Source organism: Nycticebus coucang, chromosome 6, assembly GCF_027406575.1.
Source record: "Nycticebus coucang isolate mNycCou1 chromosome 6, mNycCou1.pri, whole genome shotgun sequence".
Taxonomy (NCBI): domain Eukaryota; kingdom Metazoa; phylum Chordata; class Mammalia; order Primates; family Lorisidae; genus Nycticebus; species Nycticebus coucang.
In genome coordinates, this window is record NC_069785.1 from 34,438,575 (window position 1) to 34,458,778 (window position 20,204).

Below are 20,204 nucleotides of genomic sequence, written 5' to 3' on the forward strand. Positions count from 1 at the left end.
CTAGACTTTCGATTTATATATCAGAACTATTTGTCTACCATATAGTCCTTAAACAAAATACCCTTTTATTTTTTTTTTATTTTATTTACTTATTTATTTTTACCCAGAGAAAGAAGACTGTTATTTTACCTCAGCTCTACAGTACTTAATTGACCATAATTCTTGATTCATACTATATTCTCATCACTTTTTCATGCCCATTATGTATATGTTTATTCATTCATTAATAAAATTACACCTATGAAAACATGATACCATGCAAGAATGAAATTTGTAAGTGTTCATGTGCTATGTGCTCATTTTAATGCCAGCTTGGCCCTCCCATCATCTGAGGTTACATGTATCATACATTTTCTCCTTTTTATTTCATAAATAGTTTTCTTACTCATATACTAATATTTTACCTTGAAAAGTTTACTGTTAGTTTTCTATTGCTTTTCATCTGATAAGAATTATGCTGAATGGATTCATTTTAAACTTTTTTACTAAGATATTTCTATATGACTTTATGTAGCATTTTTTGTGATTCTGAACAATATTTCATTGTTTTGTCAATGGGTGTTATTATAAACTTCTCCTTGTACACATATGCAAGAGTTTATCTTGGAATGTAAATGGGTAATGAAATTAATGTGCCATAGGATATGTGAATGTTACTTTCCAAGAAAATACCAATTGTTTTCCAAAGTCAGTCATTATTAAGAAATTCTCTTATTGCATGTATTGTTCATTCAGAAAATCTGATATCACTTCTCTCTTTTTTTTTTTTAAGGTGAATTTACAACAAACTGGACTAAATGGAAGAAGTAAACCAATCTGTGGTGTCTGAATTTATTATTCTTGGGCTTTGTGATTCATGGGGGCTCCAGGCCTTGCTTCTAGTGATATTTTCTTCCCTTTACTTGATCACCATTTTAGGCAACATCTTCACTGTGGTCATAATCATTGGTGACCTCCATCTGCACTCCCCTATGTACTTCCTGCTAGCCAATCTCTCATTCATTGACTTCTGCCTTTCCTCAGTCACTACCCCTAAAATGATCACAGACTTTCTCAAGGAAAATAAGACCATCTCCTTTGGAGGATGCATGTGTCAAATTTTCTTTGGACACTTCTTTGGAGGGGGTGAAATGGTGCTGCTTGTGTCAATGGCCTATGACCGTTACGTGGCCATCTGCAAGCCACTCCATTACTCCAGCATCATGAACAGACATATGTGCATTGGGTTAGTGACGACATCATGGATCATTGGGTTTTTGCATTCAATAAGTCAACTAGTTATGATTGTAAAGTTGCCCTTCTGTGGACCCAGGGAACTGGATAGCTTTTTCTGTGATATTCCATTGGTGATCAAGCTAGCCTGCACAGACACCTACATTCTAGAAATGCTGATAAATGCTGACAGTGGAGTACTGGCAGCCATTTGCTTCAGTCTGTTGTTGCTCTCCTACTCTCATATTTTGTTTACTGTCTGCCTTCACTCTAAGGATGGAGCATCCAAAGCTCTCTCTACCTGCACTGCTCATATCACAGTAGTGGTGTTATTCTTTGGACCTTGCATCTTCATCTATTTGTGGCCAGTCAGCATCACCTGGGTGGACAAGTTTCTTGCTGTATTTTATGCAGTCGTAACACCTCTCCTAAATCCAGCCATTTACACCCTTAGAAATAAAGAGATTAAAAATGCCATGAAGAGATTACTATGCTAGCATGTGGATTTCAGTGAGTATTTCACGGTCTCTCACATGATCAGAATGTTCCCTGTAAACTCCCTAAATTAGCAGCACCTATCCTGTTATTCTAGCCTGAGAAGTATTTGCTAATTCACAGATGAAAGTAGTACATGTCCATATGAAATGTCTGTGTCAATTCTACTTGATTTCACAATCATTTATTGGTCAGTGAATGCAAAATGACTTTCTATGGGAAATTTGGTCAGTCTTCATGACTATGATTTTGATTGTCCTCAAGGATGACTAGAAAATAATAATATATAAATGATTATTATATTGATGCTGCTACTTCAACACTCACCAGCACGTCTTGGAATTTTTTATTATGATAAGCATTTCTTTGAACAAAGCATGTCCCATCAGTCTTCTCTAAATATTTTTCAATAAGCCAGTGAATTGAGTATTGTTATCTTTACTTTTACAAATGAGTAAACTGGTCTTTCAATTAGTAAGCATTCTACCTAATTTATCTGGAGAGACAACTATTAAGGTAATCATCAGGCATTCCCCATCACACTCAGAATAAAACAGAATCAACCACAATCTGGAGATGTTGTTCCTTCGAGTCTATATCTAAGTCATGTGTAAAACAGTGTAATTGTCCTTGGTGGAGGGAGGGTAATGGGTGGGGCCACATCTATGGTGCATCTTAGAATGGGTACAGGCGATTGCACTAATGTACACAGTTATGATTTAACAATAAAAAAAGAAAAGAAAATAAATAAATAAATAAAAATAAATAAAGATGAATGCACTAACAACCTCAGGGGATTTTGCTTTTTCTCTTTTTTGTAATAAATGTGTTCTGGGGGGGTTATTATGTATACCAGATAAAATCAAAGGAAACATACTATATTCTCTAAAATGACCGAGGCCTTCTGTTTTTTGTATATCTTATTAATATTTATAATTTTGAAATAAAATAAAAAATGTTTAATACTTATAAGTTAACTCATTTAAAAATAACCTCAATAATGTATTATGTGATCATAACTAATGTGATAAGCAAGAAAAGTGTTATACAAAACACGTTATTAGAGAAAGCTTGTCAGCAAGGAATTTAAACAGAGCAGTTGTTAGATAATAACTAGCAGTTGCCAGTCATAATTTGATCAGATCAACATCCATTTGACATTTAAAGAATCTTCATTAATTTAGTCATAAAGTCAAAATTTCAGAAGTTGTGATATGTGTATAAGAAAACCCAGCCCCGGCCAAAAACTGCAAAAAAAAAAAAAAAGAAATTTATGTACAAATCTCCAAGCCCTAGGCCAACTAGAGAAGATGGGACAATTGAAATTGAGACAGACCAGAGCCCAAGTAGCAAATGCAGGTCAAATCCAAGGTCAAATCCAGGACACACTATCTCTGCAGCAATTCTTTCTCCCTCTCTTCCTAACATACGTAAGTCCTCCCACATCTTTCTTTTGTTGCTTACCTTGTCCCACTCTGTTCTTTCTTCCTCAGATCTCAAATTCTTATCTCTCTCTCACACTTCTTAGCTTTCAGATAAAATATAAATTTAATTCTTGATATCCTTGGTTTAAATTGATGAAAGAAGAATATTTCATAGTTCTTTCAAAAGTTTTACTTAACCCTAAATTAACCCTAAATTAATTAATTTAAATCTAGAATGTCCAATTTCTATAGTCAGTCTACTATCAGTAGATTTTTAAGTTGGAATCTATGCTTTCTCATCAACTTTCTATTAAACTTCCCTGGGATCCTTTACTCAGTTTCAAAACAATTAAATGTAGAATTAAGGTGATAATTTAATGTAACTTCATAGTCAATAATCTATTCTTAATATTACAAAATATTGAATTTAGAAAAAACATTTAAAAGTATTAGAAAATATGTCTTTTACAATGGATGACAGTGTTTTTCAATATAAGTAATAAGGTAATGAACATAAAAACTAATTCAAAATAGCACTTTATTTCAAAGGAATAAATACAGTGAGAGTTAATTTATCTTTTTATGAGATAGTCTTCTAATCCACAAATAAGGAAAAATGCCAACCTCTGTTAGGGTTTCTGTGACTTGAGTACTATGCTCTTCATTTCATAAACTTTCAGAATTATCTATGGACTACTAAAAATATAAGCTACACACACAAAAAAAATGTGTGCTGTCTGAATTTGAAAGTCTTAAAGGTCATAAAAATTATTCACAAATGAAAACTTGAATATGTAATCATATCAATTGTTTTTAACTTTGTACAAAACTATCCAAAATTTTCTGACCTCTGTGCTTAGAACAATTGACACACTTGGTCCAACAAGATTATATTTATATCAAACACTTTACATGTCTTTAAGATAATCCTCACATTTTGTATAATTATTTAAGCTTTTATGTTACTTAGAAATATTTGAAAATGTGATAAGTAACTTGTGTTCTTATGAGTACCTTAGGAGATCTTCCTCAGACTCAGAACCTGACTACTTAGCCTCCTCATTGCCATCTTCATGTCTTTGTTCCTCAGAGTGTAAATGGCAGGATTCAGAATGGGTGTAATCATAAAGTCCAAAATGGCAACAAACTTATCCCCTGGTACTGGGGGAAATGGCCACATATAAACAAAGATGCATGGTCCAAAGAACAAGACTACCACAGTAATGTGAGCTGAAAGAGTTGAGAGAGCCTTAGACAAACCAGCTGAAGAACGTTTCTGTACAGTAACTAGGATGAAGATATAGGAAATGATCAGTAAGAAGAAGGTGCCTGTGGATATGAACCCACTGTTGGCAGTAACCACGAACTCTGTTCTGTAGGTATCTGTGCAAGCAAGTTTGATGAACCAAGGAAGATCACAGTAAAAGCTATCTATCTCATTGGGACCACAAAAAGGCAAATAGACAACAGAAGCCAACTGGGCCACTGAGTGAATAAGACCAATAGCCCAAGCACCAGACAGAAGCAAAACACATAACCGTGGGCTCATGATGGTCAGGTAGTGGAGTGGCCTGCATATGGCCACATATCTGTCCAGTGCCATGACTATGAGCAGCACCATCTCAGATCCACCCAGGACATGAAGGACAAATATCTGGATGACACACCCTTCAAATGATATGGTATTATGCCCAGAGGACAGGTCAGAAATCATCTTAGGAACTGTTAGAGTAGAAAGGCACAAATCAATAAACGAAAGGTTTCCTAAAAGGAAGTACATGGGGGAGTGTAAATAAGGGTCAACGGTCACTGTAAATACAACTAAAAGGTTCCCTGTGACAATTGTTACATAAAACAGTGTTGAGAAAACAAGGAGGAAATGCTGCATTGGTGTAGATGTCGACAATCCCAGGAACACAAACTCAGATACATCCGTGTAATTTGCTTCATACATTATTCTGTTATTACCTGAGAGAACAAAAACAAGATAATAACAAAAGGAATTTATCAGAAATAAATATTTAAAGAGAAGATTTTAAGTTGTTTTAAAATTCTTAACAAAAAAGACATCTTCTTTTATAACCACAAGACATGAAAACTTTATGCATTCATTTATCCATCCCACTAATATTCCTGATGAGTGCCTGCGATATCCCAGGAGCTAGCCAAGTTCTGAGGTAAAATAATGATTGTGGTTTCAGGTGAAGCTAGACATTCAATAGCTTTAAATACTTTGATATACTCTGATAATTGATTTTTAAGATAAAGAATAGAGTACTATTAAAACAAAGTAATTCATCACAGTAGTGCCTGCTCAAACCTTGGAATTGTTGTATGCAAAGACCCTGTAATAGGAAAGCCAGTGGAGCAAGAGGTTGAACAATGAGAGCAGGCTGTAGTGATCAGTCAGATTTAAATTTTGTGTCTATTATAAGACTGCATTTTATCCTGAAAGCCACCAAAAGTTGTTAAAGGATTTTAAACAGTAACCTGATGATATTTCTGCTTTCAAATGATCAAAATATAAAGAATGGAACGAAAGGGCTAGAGAGAGCTTAGAGTAACCCATCAGGACACCACTGAAGAACCATATCAGGTCAGGTGGGCAGGATAAATTATTCAACTGGTATTTGCCAAACAAATGAAACTTTGAAAAATATAAATCTTTGTCTCTGGAGTTGAACACAAAAAAGTTTCAAATGGATATTTAAATGTTAGAAACAAGACAAAAGGAAGTGTTTGAATATTTAGATAAATGTTAGGTTAGAAAATTTATTTTAAGCATATACCCATATTCACAAATAACTGAGAAAATAATTGGTAGTATCCAAAATATTTTAATATTATAATAAATATTTTAATAGAATATATTATATTTTAATAGAAATATTTTAGATATACAGATAATATATAATAGTGTTTTAATACAAAATATTTTCAATATACAGATAGAACTATGTAAAGATAATATATATAAATATTTTTATATGATGAGATCAGCACTATAAAAATATAAGTATAAAAAATTATGGAAAATACAGAGGATGCCAAAAAATGCATACGCATTTTAAGAAAGGAAAAAGGTGTGTTGAAATTGTAATATTCAATGCATACTGAGAACAAAGATGAATATAAATCACATTGAGCACCTCTTGTAATTTCAGAAATCAAACATGACTCGAGAATTACAAATTTAATACAGTTTTTCCCTGTCTTAAAATGGGTATACATTTTTTTAGCACCCTTTTTAGCTGTAAAAGATTAGACACCCTTTTTAGTTGTAAAAGATTAGACAGAGTCCCCCAACCCTTTCAGGACTGAAGCACTCCTTCCGTTAGCTACTAGAACTATTGGTAGTTGGCTGCTCTCTGCTGAGTTCTTCTCTGGAAATTGCCCCTGGCTAAAGAGAGCGTGTCATTCAAGGTTCATGTTTGTGGGGCGGCAGATATCCAAAGACTGGCCATTGCCTCAATTCAAGACATCTTTGTGGGGTTTTCCCAACTTCAGAGGTATCTCAAGGGATCAATTGAGACATTTGTTGGGACTTCAGTAGAGTTCAACTTCTTGCTCTGTTTATCCTGCTTCGTTCTTTCACTCTCGCTGGTCCTCATCTACACAGCATTGCCCAATAAATACACTTCCCAACATGTACATTTCTATCACAGAGTCTGCTTCCCAGGAACCTAAACTGAATTGTTACCACTATATGTTATTTAAAGTATATAATATTTTGCATGGAAAATATATTTCATTATCCTTGTGCTTGGACATAAAAATTAACTCATGTTATAAAATTTGTTATTTATTTCAATAAAAAAAAGATTAGACAGATGGTTGATATCCTTAATATAAAATTAGTGATTTCAAATATGTAAAGAAAAGGAGTATGGTAAATCCACTTTGAAATGAGCAAAACATATAAAGACCACTGACAAAAGAAGAAATCCAAATAGTCAATAATCATATTAAAAGTAAAATGCACCCTAGTAATCCAAGTTGTGTAAACAGGATAGCATGTAATACTACCTGGTGCATAAAGAAATTATCAAACTTTTTAACAATTGATGATTTGTTATGGATGAGGCTGTAAGGAAATAGACACTCTCACAAGCTGATAATTCTGCTAACCTGCAGAATCATGTGCTAAATAAATGCTCATTGTTTTCAGGTTAAAAAATAATAAAAATGCAAATTGATAACATCTCTAGAAGGCATATCGAAAAGGGAGATCAAAGGTTTAAAACGTTCCTTACCTTATAACTAAGAATCCCACCTCAAGAAAATTTATTTCGTATAACAACAATAAACAACTAAAAATTAAGTTATATGAGCACCTAATATATCACTATTTATAAATAGAAAAATTAGAAATAACCTAAATGTCCACAATAGAGAGTTAAAATTATGTGGCACTTCCAGCTGAAGAAGTCAATCAATCTCATATGTAGAAACAAAAAAACTCAATACATAGAGAGACATTAATAAAAATATATTTAAATAGAGAAAGTTATGCGATAAAATGTCCAAGAAATCCATTTTGAAAATTTCTCTAGGAAAAGATAGAAAAGTGCTTATCTTTAATGCTTATAAATAAATTGTTAACTTCTGAGCTTGTATGTATTTATGAGTTTAAACCGTATGAAATTGTCCTTTCAGTAGATCAAAAGATGAAAAGTATCATCAGTTTTATAGAATTTAATCTAATACATTTACTTATTTTTTTCTTAGTTTTCTCAACTTCTTTAAGTGACCAAACGTTATTGATGGTCCTCCCACCCTGAACTGAATACCATGGGCTCCACTTGCACAGCCACACCATGCTTTCCCCAGCCCCACAGCATTGACTTTCCCACATCATCAGTCCTTCCTATGCTGCTCCACACTGAGCCTAGGCTCCACCACTCCAGCTGGTGGGAGCACCATGAGCACATGAGAGAGAGTCAAGAATGGACTTGAGGGCAGCCAGGTCAGGCAGGACTGGACATCCCAAGATCAGGTATTATAGCCAAACAGAAACACTGCAGAGGTGATGCGAGGAGGCCCTGCCACTAGGGCACTGAGGGGGAATTTTGCAGCTAATAATTGAGAAAAAGTTCAGCAGGACTGCACAAGGCAGAATAGGACAACCACTGAGGTGAATGGCAATGGAGGTGACTTTTGAGGGACTTGGAGTCAAATCTCTATTTGAACATTTTGACCATGCCATGTGTAAAATATGCATATTGTGGAAAACAAAAAAGGGTACATTCAGTACGTTCCTAACTGAACAAAATGAACAAAAACATTTTAAAGACCAAAGTAAAAAAATCAATAATGGTAGATTTTTTTTTCTTGGTGGTAGAAACATGAGTGATTTTTTTTCTGTTTTCTATTTCTTTATTTTCTAAATGTTAAAAATTTCTTATTACTACAATTGTTTTCATGTAATACATTCATTATGTTGTCATCATAAGAACATTATCTTGATTAAAAGGTCAATATATTAACTCCACAAAGAGATCCAGTTTGAAAAAAATAGGAAGCCTTGTCCAGGTACCTCACAACAAGAGCAACAATACGTACACATGGCCGATAAGTGCACCAGTACTTACTGATGTCCGTATTTATTGCAGCTCATCAGTCATTAGGAGCTTCATCGTTTTTTGTTTTACCAAACGGCAGGAAAAAAGAAAGGTACACAGAGAATAAATAAATGAGAAAAAGAAAGAAAATTTTCAGTATTTCAATTACTAGTATTTCCAGGTTTCAAAATAAAAGGTACTCTTATACACTGTTCAAGGAATTACAAATTGATAATATTTATTAGAATTTAAAAGGTACAGACAAATTCCTAGATGTACTAGCACAAGAGTAAATATTGATATATCAATTTGCATATACATACATATTTCTTATGTGCGTGTTTTGACACATGTCAATTAATAGTGAACTTCTTAATCACAATATAAACATCTATGCAATTGAATACTATGAAGCTATCATTATAAAATCAACTAAGTAGTTCTACATTTTTAGATCTAGAAAGATACTCGATTTAAGTTTAAAACTAGAGAATGCACAATGGAATTAATATATGGAACTTTGCTTGTACATTTGAATAAAAACCTTCTCCAAGAACGCACTCTAAATATTAACAATGATGCATCCTGATAAAAAGGATCATATGTGGTCTATATTTCTGTATTGTTTAGATGACCTGAAACAACCTCGTATTACTTATGACTTAAAAATTGATACTTTAAGTACAAAATAAGAGGTTCATAATGCAAAGCTCTGTAAATTCAGTGCAGTAATGCTGAGTACCATTCAAATAAGCTCTTAACAATTGAAATAGTTTTACAAATGTGTAAACACAGATCTGTTTTCGCGTTTTAAAAAAATCACAACTTCCGCTTAGAAAATGTTCTTAGTAAGAAATTCATCACAGAGCTAAAACCTCACGTTTGAGCAGTCTATTGCTAGTTTCTTCAGCATGGATCTGTTCTTTAATTGATTGACACCAGCAAGGAGGGAGATGAAAAGCACAGGAAGGAGAAGAGAGAGAAAGGATGGGAACAAGAAAAGGAAAAAATATAGGTAAAAAGAATAGAAGCAAGCAAGAAGAGATACCATTAAGGTTGGGAAGGAAGTAGGTGAAAAATGTACCCATGGAATATGGCAATAAAGCTTTGAATCTGTCTGTGCCCATCTCCCCAGCCTCTCATCCGGACTCTCCACCTCTCGAATCTAAATATGATAACTTTTATGGTAAAGAATGTTCATCCTACATCTTCTTCCTTTTGAAAAGTGATGGCAATAAAGTTACTTAAAACCTTCGTCATTTTATAAGTTATTACACACCCATGCCAAGTCTAAGGCAATTCACCATAAAATCAATTGTGAAGGTTGTTGCTAGTCTCTATTGAAATATAATACAAACCCAGAAATTTCATTTTAAACCAAGACACGGTCTAGGCACAAGGAGAAATGATAATTCTAACTTCCCCTTAGAAAGACTGGTATGAATGGATTCTCAATAAATGCTTGTTGAATTAAAACAAAGAAATGGAAATGAGGGGCGGCGCCTGTGGCTCAGTGAGTAGGGCGCCAGCCCCATATGCCGAGGGTGGCGGGTTCAAACCCAGACCCGGCCAAACTGCAACCAAAAAATAGCCGGGCGTTGTGGCGGGCGCCTGTAGTCCCAGCTGCTCGGGAGGCTGAGGCAAGAGAATCGCGTAAGCCCAAGAGTTAAGAGGTTGCTGTGAGCCGTGTGACGCCACGGCACTCTACCCGAGGGCGGTACAGTGAGACTCTGTCTCTACAAAAAAAAAAAAGAAAAGAAATGGAAATAAGAAAGAGTTTCAATGTTGTGACAGAGATACCATACATAACCTGTATAATGAAAATATTAATATCTGATAATTTTAGTAGTTATTAATTTTAATTGTATCATTCTCCCACTTACCTGCCCCCCCCAAAAAAAATGCCAGAAAGCAGTATTTTCACTATTACTCTTTTAACAAATGCTCTTTTAAACCAATGTTCTCCTCTTTGATGGTCATTGCTTCTCACAATTGCTCCAGCTCTGTCAGCCCCCTAACCTCCAGCTTTTGGTGACCACTTGATGACTTGTGGTCTATGTCCCCGGGCTATTTATCATGGGAATACTACTTTTAAATTCCCATGTCCTTAAAGGAAAAAAAATAAAAGTTTGGTTAAGAAAGTAAATGGGAAACAAAAATAACTGTGTCTAATAAAGTAGGACAGCTAAATATCTTCAGGGAAAATCAACATCTGACATTATAATATCTATTTATAAATTAAATATTATTTCTCATCCTCCATTTGCCAAAAATTTAAAGTAAAATTAAAGGAAGATTTTTTTTGCTGCTTGCATTTTGGTAGGTAGAGAGGAGGAAATCTGAATATAATCTGCTCTGTGAAATGACTGCATTTTGTACAGACTAGTAAGACAGGACATCGTGCAACAAATTACATCATCAATTCAGTTGCTAGCCCACAGCCATGGAATTTTGCAAAGAAAAATGCTCCTTGTTGCTGATCTTATCCTGCAGGTGTCCAAAACCCTGGTTGTACTTTTTTTCAAATATAATAACCTATATTTGTAAAAACTTAAAAAGGAATAATTACTAACAACTCATTAAATAAGCATCAAGACTCGCCTGAACGACAGTGAGACCCCGACTCGTGAAAAAAATGGAAAAACCCAGCCGGGCGCCGCGGCGAGCGCCTGTAATCCCAGCGGCTTCCGGAGGCTGAGGCAGCGGGGTGCCCGCAGCCCGTGTCTGAGGTTGTGGTGAGCTACCACGCCCACTGCACTCTGCTCAGGGGCATAGGGTGGGACCCTGTCTCAACAAAAAAAGAAAAAAAAAGGAAAGAAGTAAAAAATAAGCAACGAAATAAAATTTTAAAAAAAGCCAAAAAAAAAAAAAAGTTTTGTTGGAAGTGTATTCACAGAACATGCTAAGAAACAGCTGTAGCTGCTTTTTTTGTAGCTGCCTTTTATTTATACAATTAGCTAGCATCACTATTTTAGAGATACCAATATTAAGTAATATGAGAATTAAATATTTTGGCCAAGGTCTCTATGCTAGAGTCATCAAATATTCAAATCCAATTATTTGTGATTTCAGAATTCATGATTATAACCACTACAACGTACTGCCTCCTTTTTATACTATTGCTATAACATACAAATAGAGATTCACAGACTTATTTAGCTTTTAATCTTTTGAGCATTTTTTACATATATTATATCATTTATTCTTTCTAATAAGACTGTAAGTAAAAATGCAAAAACATTCTTCCATAACACATGAAGAAATGAGGCCGTGACTTATCTGTGCTTAATAACAGGAAGGGAACCGAATTATTGTTCCCAGACATGATTTCAGTTCAGTGGTCAGTTTTCATAATCTCAGAATATTATGTAACACGTTTTGGTTACATAGGTAGCTTTTGCATATTTTAAGTCAGGGTTATAAGTGTGCCCTTCACCGGGAAAGTGTGCAACGGACCCTTTAGTTGTGAATTTACCCATCACCTTCTCCCTGCTCCCGCCTTCTTGAATTTCACTGAGTTTTGTTTCCATATAAGTATATAAGTGTTGATCACCCAGTTCCAATTTAGTAATGACTACATGTAGTGTTTTTCTGTTCTTGTGATACTTCACTTAGGAAAATGGTCTCTAGTTCCATCAGGTTGTACAAAAGATACTAGATCACCATCTTTTATTTAAGAGTTCAGTGGTCTTTCTATTCATGGATTGATGTTAGACATACTGAATGTCTGAAATAATACTCAGAAAAACTATGCACACACATGGAAGGTCAAATGTCACATATTTTTAATTAAAAGCATTTAATACTATTATAAGAACTCCATTTAAATATATTGTTTTTTGTTGTATTTTTTTCTTGCAACAGAGTCTCACTATGCCACCCTTGGTAGAGTGCCGTGAACAGCTCACAGCAACCTCAACCTCTTGAGCTTAAGCAATTGTCTTGCCTCAGCCTCCCAAACAGCTTGGACTACCGGCAGCCGCCACAACACCTGGCTATGTTTTTGTTGCAGTTGTCCTTGTTTAGCAGACCCGGGCCAGGTTCAAACCTGCCAGCCTTGGTGTATGTGGCTGGCACCCTAAGCACTATGCTAACGGGCGCCAAGCCTCAAAATATTGTTTTAACGAACTTTATCTTTGTTAATTAAATGACTGTTAATTATCTCCATTTTACTAAATTTTTTTTATTATTAAATCATAGCTGTGAATGTTAATGCAATCATGGGGCACCATACACTAGTTTTATAGACCATTTGACATATTTTCATCACACTGGTTAACATAGCCTTCCTGGCATTTTCTTAGTTATTGTGTTAAGACATTTATATTCCACATTTACTAAGTTTCACATGTACCCTTGTAAGATGCTGGAGGGTTTAAAATGAGGGCAAAATTAGTGTGTTAAATGTAACATACTTTTTTTTTATTGTTAAACCATAGCTGTGTACGTTAGTGCAATCAAGGGGTATAATGTGGTGGTTTCATATACAATCTGAAATATTCTCATCAAACTGTTCAACATAGCCTTCATGGCATTTTCTTAGTTATTGTATGTAGACATTTGTTTTCTGCGTTTAGTAGGTTTCGCCTGTACCCATTCTAAGATGCACCGTAGATGTGAGTCCTCCCTCCACCCTAACCTCCCCCCTCCCTTCCCCTCCCTTGGCCCTTTCCCCATATTCTTGTGCTATAGTTGGGTTATAGCCTTCATATGAAAGCTATAAATTAGCTTCATATTAGGGCTGAGTACATTGGATACTTTTTCTTCCATTCTTGAGATACTTTACTAAAAAGAATATGTTCCAGCTCCATCCATGTAAACATGAAAGAGGTAAAGTCTCCATCTTTCTTTAAGGCTGCATAATATTCCGTGGTATACATGTACCACCATTTGCTAGTCCATTCATGGGTTGATGGGCACTGGGGCTTCTTCTATGACTTAGCAATTATGAATTGGGCTGCAATAAACATTCTGGTACAGATGTCTTTGTTATATTGTGATTTTTGGTCTTCTGGGTATATACCTAGTAAAGGAATTATAGGATCGAATGGCAGGTCTATTTTTAGGTCTCTAAGTATTCTCCAAACATCCTTCCAGAAGGGACGTATTAGTGTGCATTCCCACCAGCAGTGTAGAAGTGTGCCCTTTTCTCCACATCCACGCCAAAACCTCTGGTTTGGGGATTTTGTTATGTGGGCTACTCTTACTGGGGTTAGGTGATATCTCAGAGTAGTTTTGATTTGCATTTCTCTGATGATTTAGGATGATGAGCTTTTTTTCATGTGTTTGTAGATTGTGCATCTGTCTTCTTTAGAGAAGTTTCTCTTCAAGTCCATTGCCAACCCTGAGATGGGATCACTTGTTCTTTTCTTGCTAATACATTTGAGTTCTCTGTAGATTCTGGTTATTAAACCTTTATCAGAGCTATAACCTGCAAATATTTTCTCCCATTCTGAGGGCTGTCTGCTTGCTTTACTTACTATGCTCTTGGCTATGTAGAAGCTTTTTAGTTTGGTCAGGTCCCAGTAGTGTATTTTTGATACTGCTTCAATTGCCTGGGAAGTCCTCCTCATAAAATATTCACCCAGGCTGATTCTTTCAAGAGTTTTCCCTGCACTTTCTTCAAGTATTTTTATAGTTTCATGTCTTAAGTTTAAATCTTTTATCCAGTGAGAGTCTATCTTAGTTAATGGTGAAAGGTGTGGGTCCAGTTCCAATCTTCTGCAGGTTGCCAGCCAGTTCACCCAGCACCATTTGTTAAATAGGGAATCTTTTTTCCCACTGAATGTTTTTAATTGCTTGTCAAAGATCAAATAACGGTAAGAAGCTGGATTCATCTCTTGGTTCTCTATTCTGTTCCAGACATCTACTTCTCTGTTTTTGTGCCAATACCATGCTGTTTTGATCACTATCGATTTATAGTACAGTCTCAGGTCTGGTAGCGTGATTCCTCCTGCTGTGTTTCTATTGCTGAGTAATGTTTTGGCTATTCAAGGTTTTTTCTGATTCCATATAAAACGAAGTATTATTTTTTCAAGATCTTTAAAATATGGCGAGGAGAAAGATTAAAGATGGCGACTGAGTAACAGCTTCCCTGCAACTGGGAATAGCGAGTCTAGGGAGACAAGACTCCAGGCATCTCTGGCCAGTGGGATCTGCCTATAATCATCCCTTTGAGGATACAGGGAGCCAGCAAGGGACTTCTGGACTCCAAGAGGAGGACAAAAACAGTGGAAAACTGGCAAGTAGTTGCATGTGTTCGATCGACCTAATCACGCCGGCAACTGTAGTACAAGCAGCAGTGAGACTGCAAACTGGAAAGGCCTTCCCTGTGAACTGTTTCAGTGTTCTTGGACTTGGCACTCAGTTGAACTGCCTTGGGGAGAGCTTGAGCAGGAGTGTGGAGAACTTTGGGCATTGTCTGGGGCCCCAGACTGAGCCACTGAGCTGGGTGCAGGAAACCATTCTGAAAGAACTGCCCTGGCAAGCTCCGCCCTCTGGGTCTCAGAGCAAGGATTGGGCGGGTCAAAGTAACCTACTGACTGAGCAGCCTAAAGGCAGGGATTGAGCTGCCTTACAGCCTTAATCCTTAGGGGCACAGTGAGAGAGTTTTGGCACACTGGAGCCTTGGGCTTTTGCCCTGGGCAGAGTGCCATGACGTCACAGCTCATAGCAACCTCAAACTCCTGGGCTTGGCACCGCCCAGACCTCCATAAGACCTGTGCAGCAACCCCCGACCCGTGACCCACACCCACCTGGCCTCCACATTCCCTGACCAGGAACTGCGGGAGCCAAACAACCCTGTGTCCTCCCTCCTGTGTCCTCCCAGCTTCCACACTAGCCCGTTCATCTGGACAGGGACTCTGGTAGATGCGTGCCCTTTGGAGCCCTCCCTGCCTCTACACAGAGCTCCTCTCCTGGCCAGAGACTGCTGGAGCCTTGGGCTCTTTGTGCCAAAGTCACCGGATGCCTGGCACTCCCAGAACCATGCGCACCACCCCCAGCCCTGTTGCTGGATCCAGGTATGTCACAAACCAGAGCTGCTTCCACAACCAGAACTCCCTAGCTAGAACAGCCCCAGAGGAACTACACAGGATCACTCCCTACAAAGATCCAGCAACAATAGAGTGATTCCGCTGGGGTCTAATCTTAGAGAGACACCTCCCCAACACTGAGGACAGCCAGAGGCAACGGGGAAAAACAATCATGAGGCGAAATCAACAGAAAAACTCTGGCAATATGAATAATCAGAGTAGATCAACTCCCCCAAAGATCAATGGGGCAGAAACAGCACAAGACCCCATGCACAAACAAATAGCTGAGATGTCAAAAATTGAATTCAGGATCTGGATAGCAAATAAGATCGAATTAGAATTCCAAAAGCTATCTCAAGAATTCAACAGATTCAAAGACCAAATGACCAAAGATTTTGACACATTGAGACAAGAAGTTGCATCCCTCAAAGATCTGAGAAACACAGTAGAATCCCTCAGTAACAGAATGGAACAAGCAGAAGAAAGGATTTCTGACATTGAAGACAAAGCTTTCGAATGCTCCCAAACCCTCAAAGAAGAAGAGAAACAGAGAGCAAAAACAGACCACTCTCTCAGAGAGCTCTCAGATAATTTGAAGAAAACCAATATTCGTCTTATAGGGATCCCCGAAAGTGACGAAGTGGCTTCACAAGGCACAGAGTCTCTTCTCCATGAGATTATGAAGGAGAACTTTCCAGACATGCCAAGAGATTCCAAAATTCAGATAGCAGACAGTTTCAGAACTCCAGCAGGACTCAACCCAAATAAGACATCCCCCAGACACATCATAATCAATTTCACTAAAGTTAATATGAAGGAGAAAATTCTGAAAGCTGCCAGACGAAAGAAAACCATTACCTACAAGGGGAAGAATATAAGAATAACTGCAGATCTCTCTGCTGAAACCTTTCAAGCTAGAAGAGGATGGTCATCCACTTTTAATCTCCTAAAACAAAATAACTTTCAACCCAGGATCCTGTACTCAGCTAAACTGAGCTTCATTTATGATGGAGAAATTAAATACTTCAACGACATTCACATGTTGAACAAATTTTCCACAACTAAACCAGCTCTCCAGGACATTCTTAGACCTATCCTCCATAAAGACCAGCATAATTCTCCACCACAAAAGTAAACCCACCCAAAAAATTTTTGATCAAATTCCAACCTCCACGGTCACAAAAGGATTAAAAATGTCCACCGGTCTTGAAAGGCTTATCAAGACTCTCAATTAATGTGGATGGTTTAAATTGTCCTTTAAAGAGGCATAGGCTGGTGGACTGGATACAAAAACTTGAGCCAGATATCTGCTGCATCCAAGAATCACATCTTAAAAGTATCTCAAGAATGGAAGAAAAAGTACCCAATGTACTCAGCCCTACTATGAAACTAATTTGGGGCTCTCACATGAAAGCTATAACCCAGTTACATCCTAACAATAGGGGGAAGTTGGAAAGGGAGGGGAGGGAGGGGGGTGGTGGGTAGAGGGAGGGGGATCGTTGGGATCATATCTGTGGTGCATCTTACAGGGGTATTTGGGAAACTTGGTAAATGTAGAATGTAAATGTTTTGGCACAGTAAATGAGACAATGCCAGGAAGGCTATGTTAACCATTGTGATGAAAATGTGTCAAATGGTCTATGAAATGAATGTATGATGCCCCATGCTCATATCAATGTATACAGTTATGATTTAATAAATAAATAAATAAATAAAAAGAATCACATCTTACATTAAAAAACAGATATAGACTCAAGGTCAAGGGATGGTCATCTATATTCCAGGCAAATAGAAAGCAGAAAAAAGCAGGCATTGCAATCCTGTTTGCAGACGCAATAGACTTTAAACCAACCAAAATAATGAAGGATAAGGACGGACACTTCATATTTGTTAAAGGTAATACTCAATATGATGAGACCTCAATTATTAATATTTATGCACCCAACCAGAACACACCTCAATTTATAAGAGGAACTCTAACAGACATGAGCAACTCGATTTCCTCCACTTCCATAGTAGTTGGAGATTTTAACACCCCTTTAGCAGTCCTGGATAGATCCTCCAAAAAGAAGCTAAGCAAAGAAATTTTAGATTTAAACTCAACCATTCAACATCTGGACTTAACAGACATCTACAGAACATTTCATCCCAACAAAACTGAATACACATTCTTCTCATCAGCCCACGGAACATACTCCAAAATCGACCACATCCTTGGACACAAATCTAACCTCAGCAAATTTAAAAAAAAATAGAAATTATTCCTTGCATCTTTTCAGACCATCATGTAATAAAAGTTGAACTCAATAACAACAGGAACCTGCATACCCATACAAAAACATGGAAGCTAAACAACCTTATGCTGAAGAATACATGGGTTATAGACGAGATTAAGAAGGAAATCACCATATTTTTGGAACAAAACAACAATCAAGACACAAATTACCAGAACCTCCGGGATACTGCAAAGGCAGTCCTAAGAGGGAAATTTATAGCACTGCAAGCCTTCCTCAAGAAAACGGAAAGAGAGGAAGTCCATAACTTAATGGAACATCTCAAGCAACTAGAGAAAGAAGAACACTTCAACCCCAAATGCAGCAGAAGAAAAGAAATAACCAAAATCAGAGCAGAATTAAATGAAATTGAAAACAAAAGAATTATACAACAGATCAATAAATCCAAAAGCTGGTTTTTTTGAAAAGATCAATAAAATAGATAAACCTTTGGCCAACCTAACCAGGAAAAAAAGAGTAAAATCTCTAATTTCATCAATCAGAAATGGTAATGACGAAATAACAACAGACCCCTCAGAAATTAAAAAAATCCTTAACGAATACTACAAGAAACTCTACTCTCAGAAATATGAAAATCTGAAAGAAATCGACCAATACCTGGAAGCACGCCACCTACCAAGACTTAGCCAGAACGAAGTGGAAATGTTGAACAGGCCTATATCAAGTTCTGAAATAGCATCAACTATACAAAATCTCCCTAAAAAGAAAAGCCCAGGACCAGATGGCTTTACGTCAGAATTCTACCAAACATTTAAAGAAGAACTAGTACCTATACTACTAAACCTCTTCCAAAATATAGAAAAAGAAGGAATATTACCCAGCACATTCTACAAAGCAAACATCACCTTGATTCCCAAACCAGGGAAAGACCCAACAAGAAAAGAAAATTATAGACCAATATCACTAATGAATATAGATGCTAAAATACTCAATAAGATCCTAACAAACAGAATCCAACAACACATCAAAAAAATTATACACCATGACCAAGTGGGATTTATCCCAGGGTCTCAAGGCTGATTCAATATACGTAAATCTATAAATGTAATTCAACACATGAACAAACTAAAAAATAAAGACCATATGATTCTTTCAATTGATGCAGAAAAAGCTTTTGAGGATATCCAGCATCCCTTCATGATCAGAGCACTTAAGAAAATTGGTATGGAAGGGACATTTCTTAAACTAATAGAGGCCATCTACAGCAAACCCATAGCCAATATTGTATTGAATGGAGTGAAATTGAAATCATTTCCACTTAGATCAGGAGCCAGGCAAGGTTGCCCACTGTCTCCATTGCTCTTTAACATTGTAATGGAAATTTTAGCCATTGCAATTAGGGAAGAAAAGGTGATCAAGAGTATCCACATAGGGTCAGAAAAGATCAAACTTTCACTCTTCAAAGATGATATGATCGTATATCTGGAAAACACTAGGGATTCTACTACAAAACTTTTAGAAGTGATCAAGGAATATAGCAATGTCTCAGGCTACAAAATCAACACCCATAAATCTGTAGCCTTTATATATACCAACAATAACCAAGCTGAACAAACAGTCAAAGACTCGATTCCTTTCACAGTAGTGCCAAAGAGGATGAAATATTTGGGAGTATACCTAACAAAGGACGTGAAAGATCTCTACAAAGAGAACTATGAAACTCTAAGAAAAGAAATAGCTGAAGATGTTAACAGATGGGAAAACATACCATGCTCATGGCTGGGAAGAATCAACATTGTTAAAATGTCCTACTGCCCAATAATGGCAGTAGGACAATATAATTTTAATGCAATTCCTATTAAAGCTCCATTGTCATACTTTAAAGATCTTGAAAAAATAATACTTCGTTTTATATGGAATCAGAAAAAACCTCGAATAGCCAAAACATTACTGAGCAATAAAAACAAAGCAGGAGGAATCATGCTACCAGACTTGAGACTGTACTATAAATCCATAGTGATCAAAACAGCATGGTACTGGCACAAAAGCAGAGAAGTAGATGTCTGGAACAGAATAGAGAACCAAGAGATGGATCCAGCTACTTACCATTATTTAATCTTTGACAAGCCAATTAAAAACATTCAGTGGGGAAAACATTCTCTATTTAACAAATGGTGCTGGGTGAACTGGCTGGAAACCTGTAGAAGATTGAAACTGGACCCACACCTTTCACCATTAACTAAG

At 36.6% G+C, this 20,204-nt stretch overlaps 2 protein-coding genes across 2 annotated transcripts; one reads left to right on the top strand and one right to left on the bottom strand.

Moving 5' to 3' along the window:
* Window positions 1-797: 797 nt before the first annotated feature.
* Window positions 798-1,709, top strand: LOC128587225 (olfactory receptor 4K3-like). The gene has a single exon (XM_053593161.1). The coding sequence runs from the start codon at window positions 798-800 to the stop codon at window positions 1,707-1,709; it is 912 nt and encodes a 303-aa protein (XP_053449136.1).
* A 2,437-nt stretch (window positions 1,710-4,146) lies between these two features.
* On the bottom strand, window positions 4,147-5,085 carry LOC128587323 (olfactory receptor 4F6-like). Its single transcript, XM_053593341.1, has one exon. The coding sequence runs from the start codon at window positions 5,083-5,085 to the stop codon at window positions 4,147-4,149; it is 939 nt and encodes a 312-aa protein (XP_053449316.1).
* Between the last annotated feature and the right edge of the window lie 15,119 nt (window positions 5,086-20,204).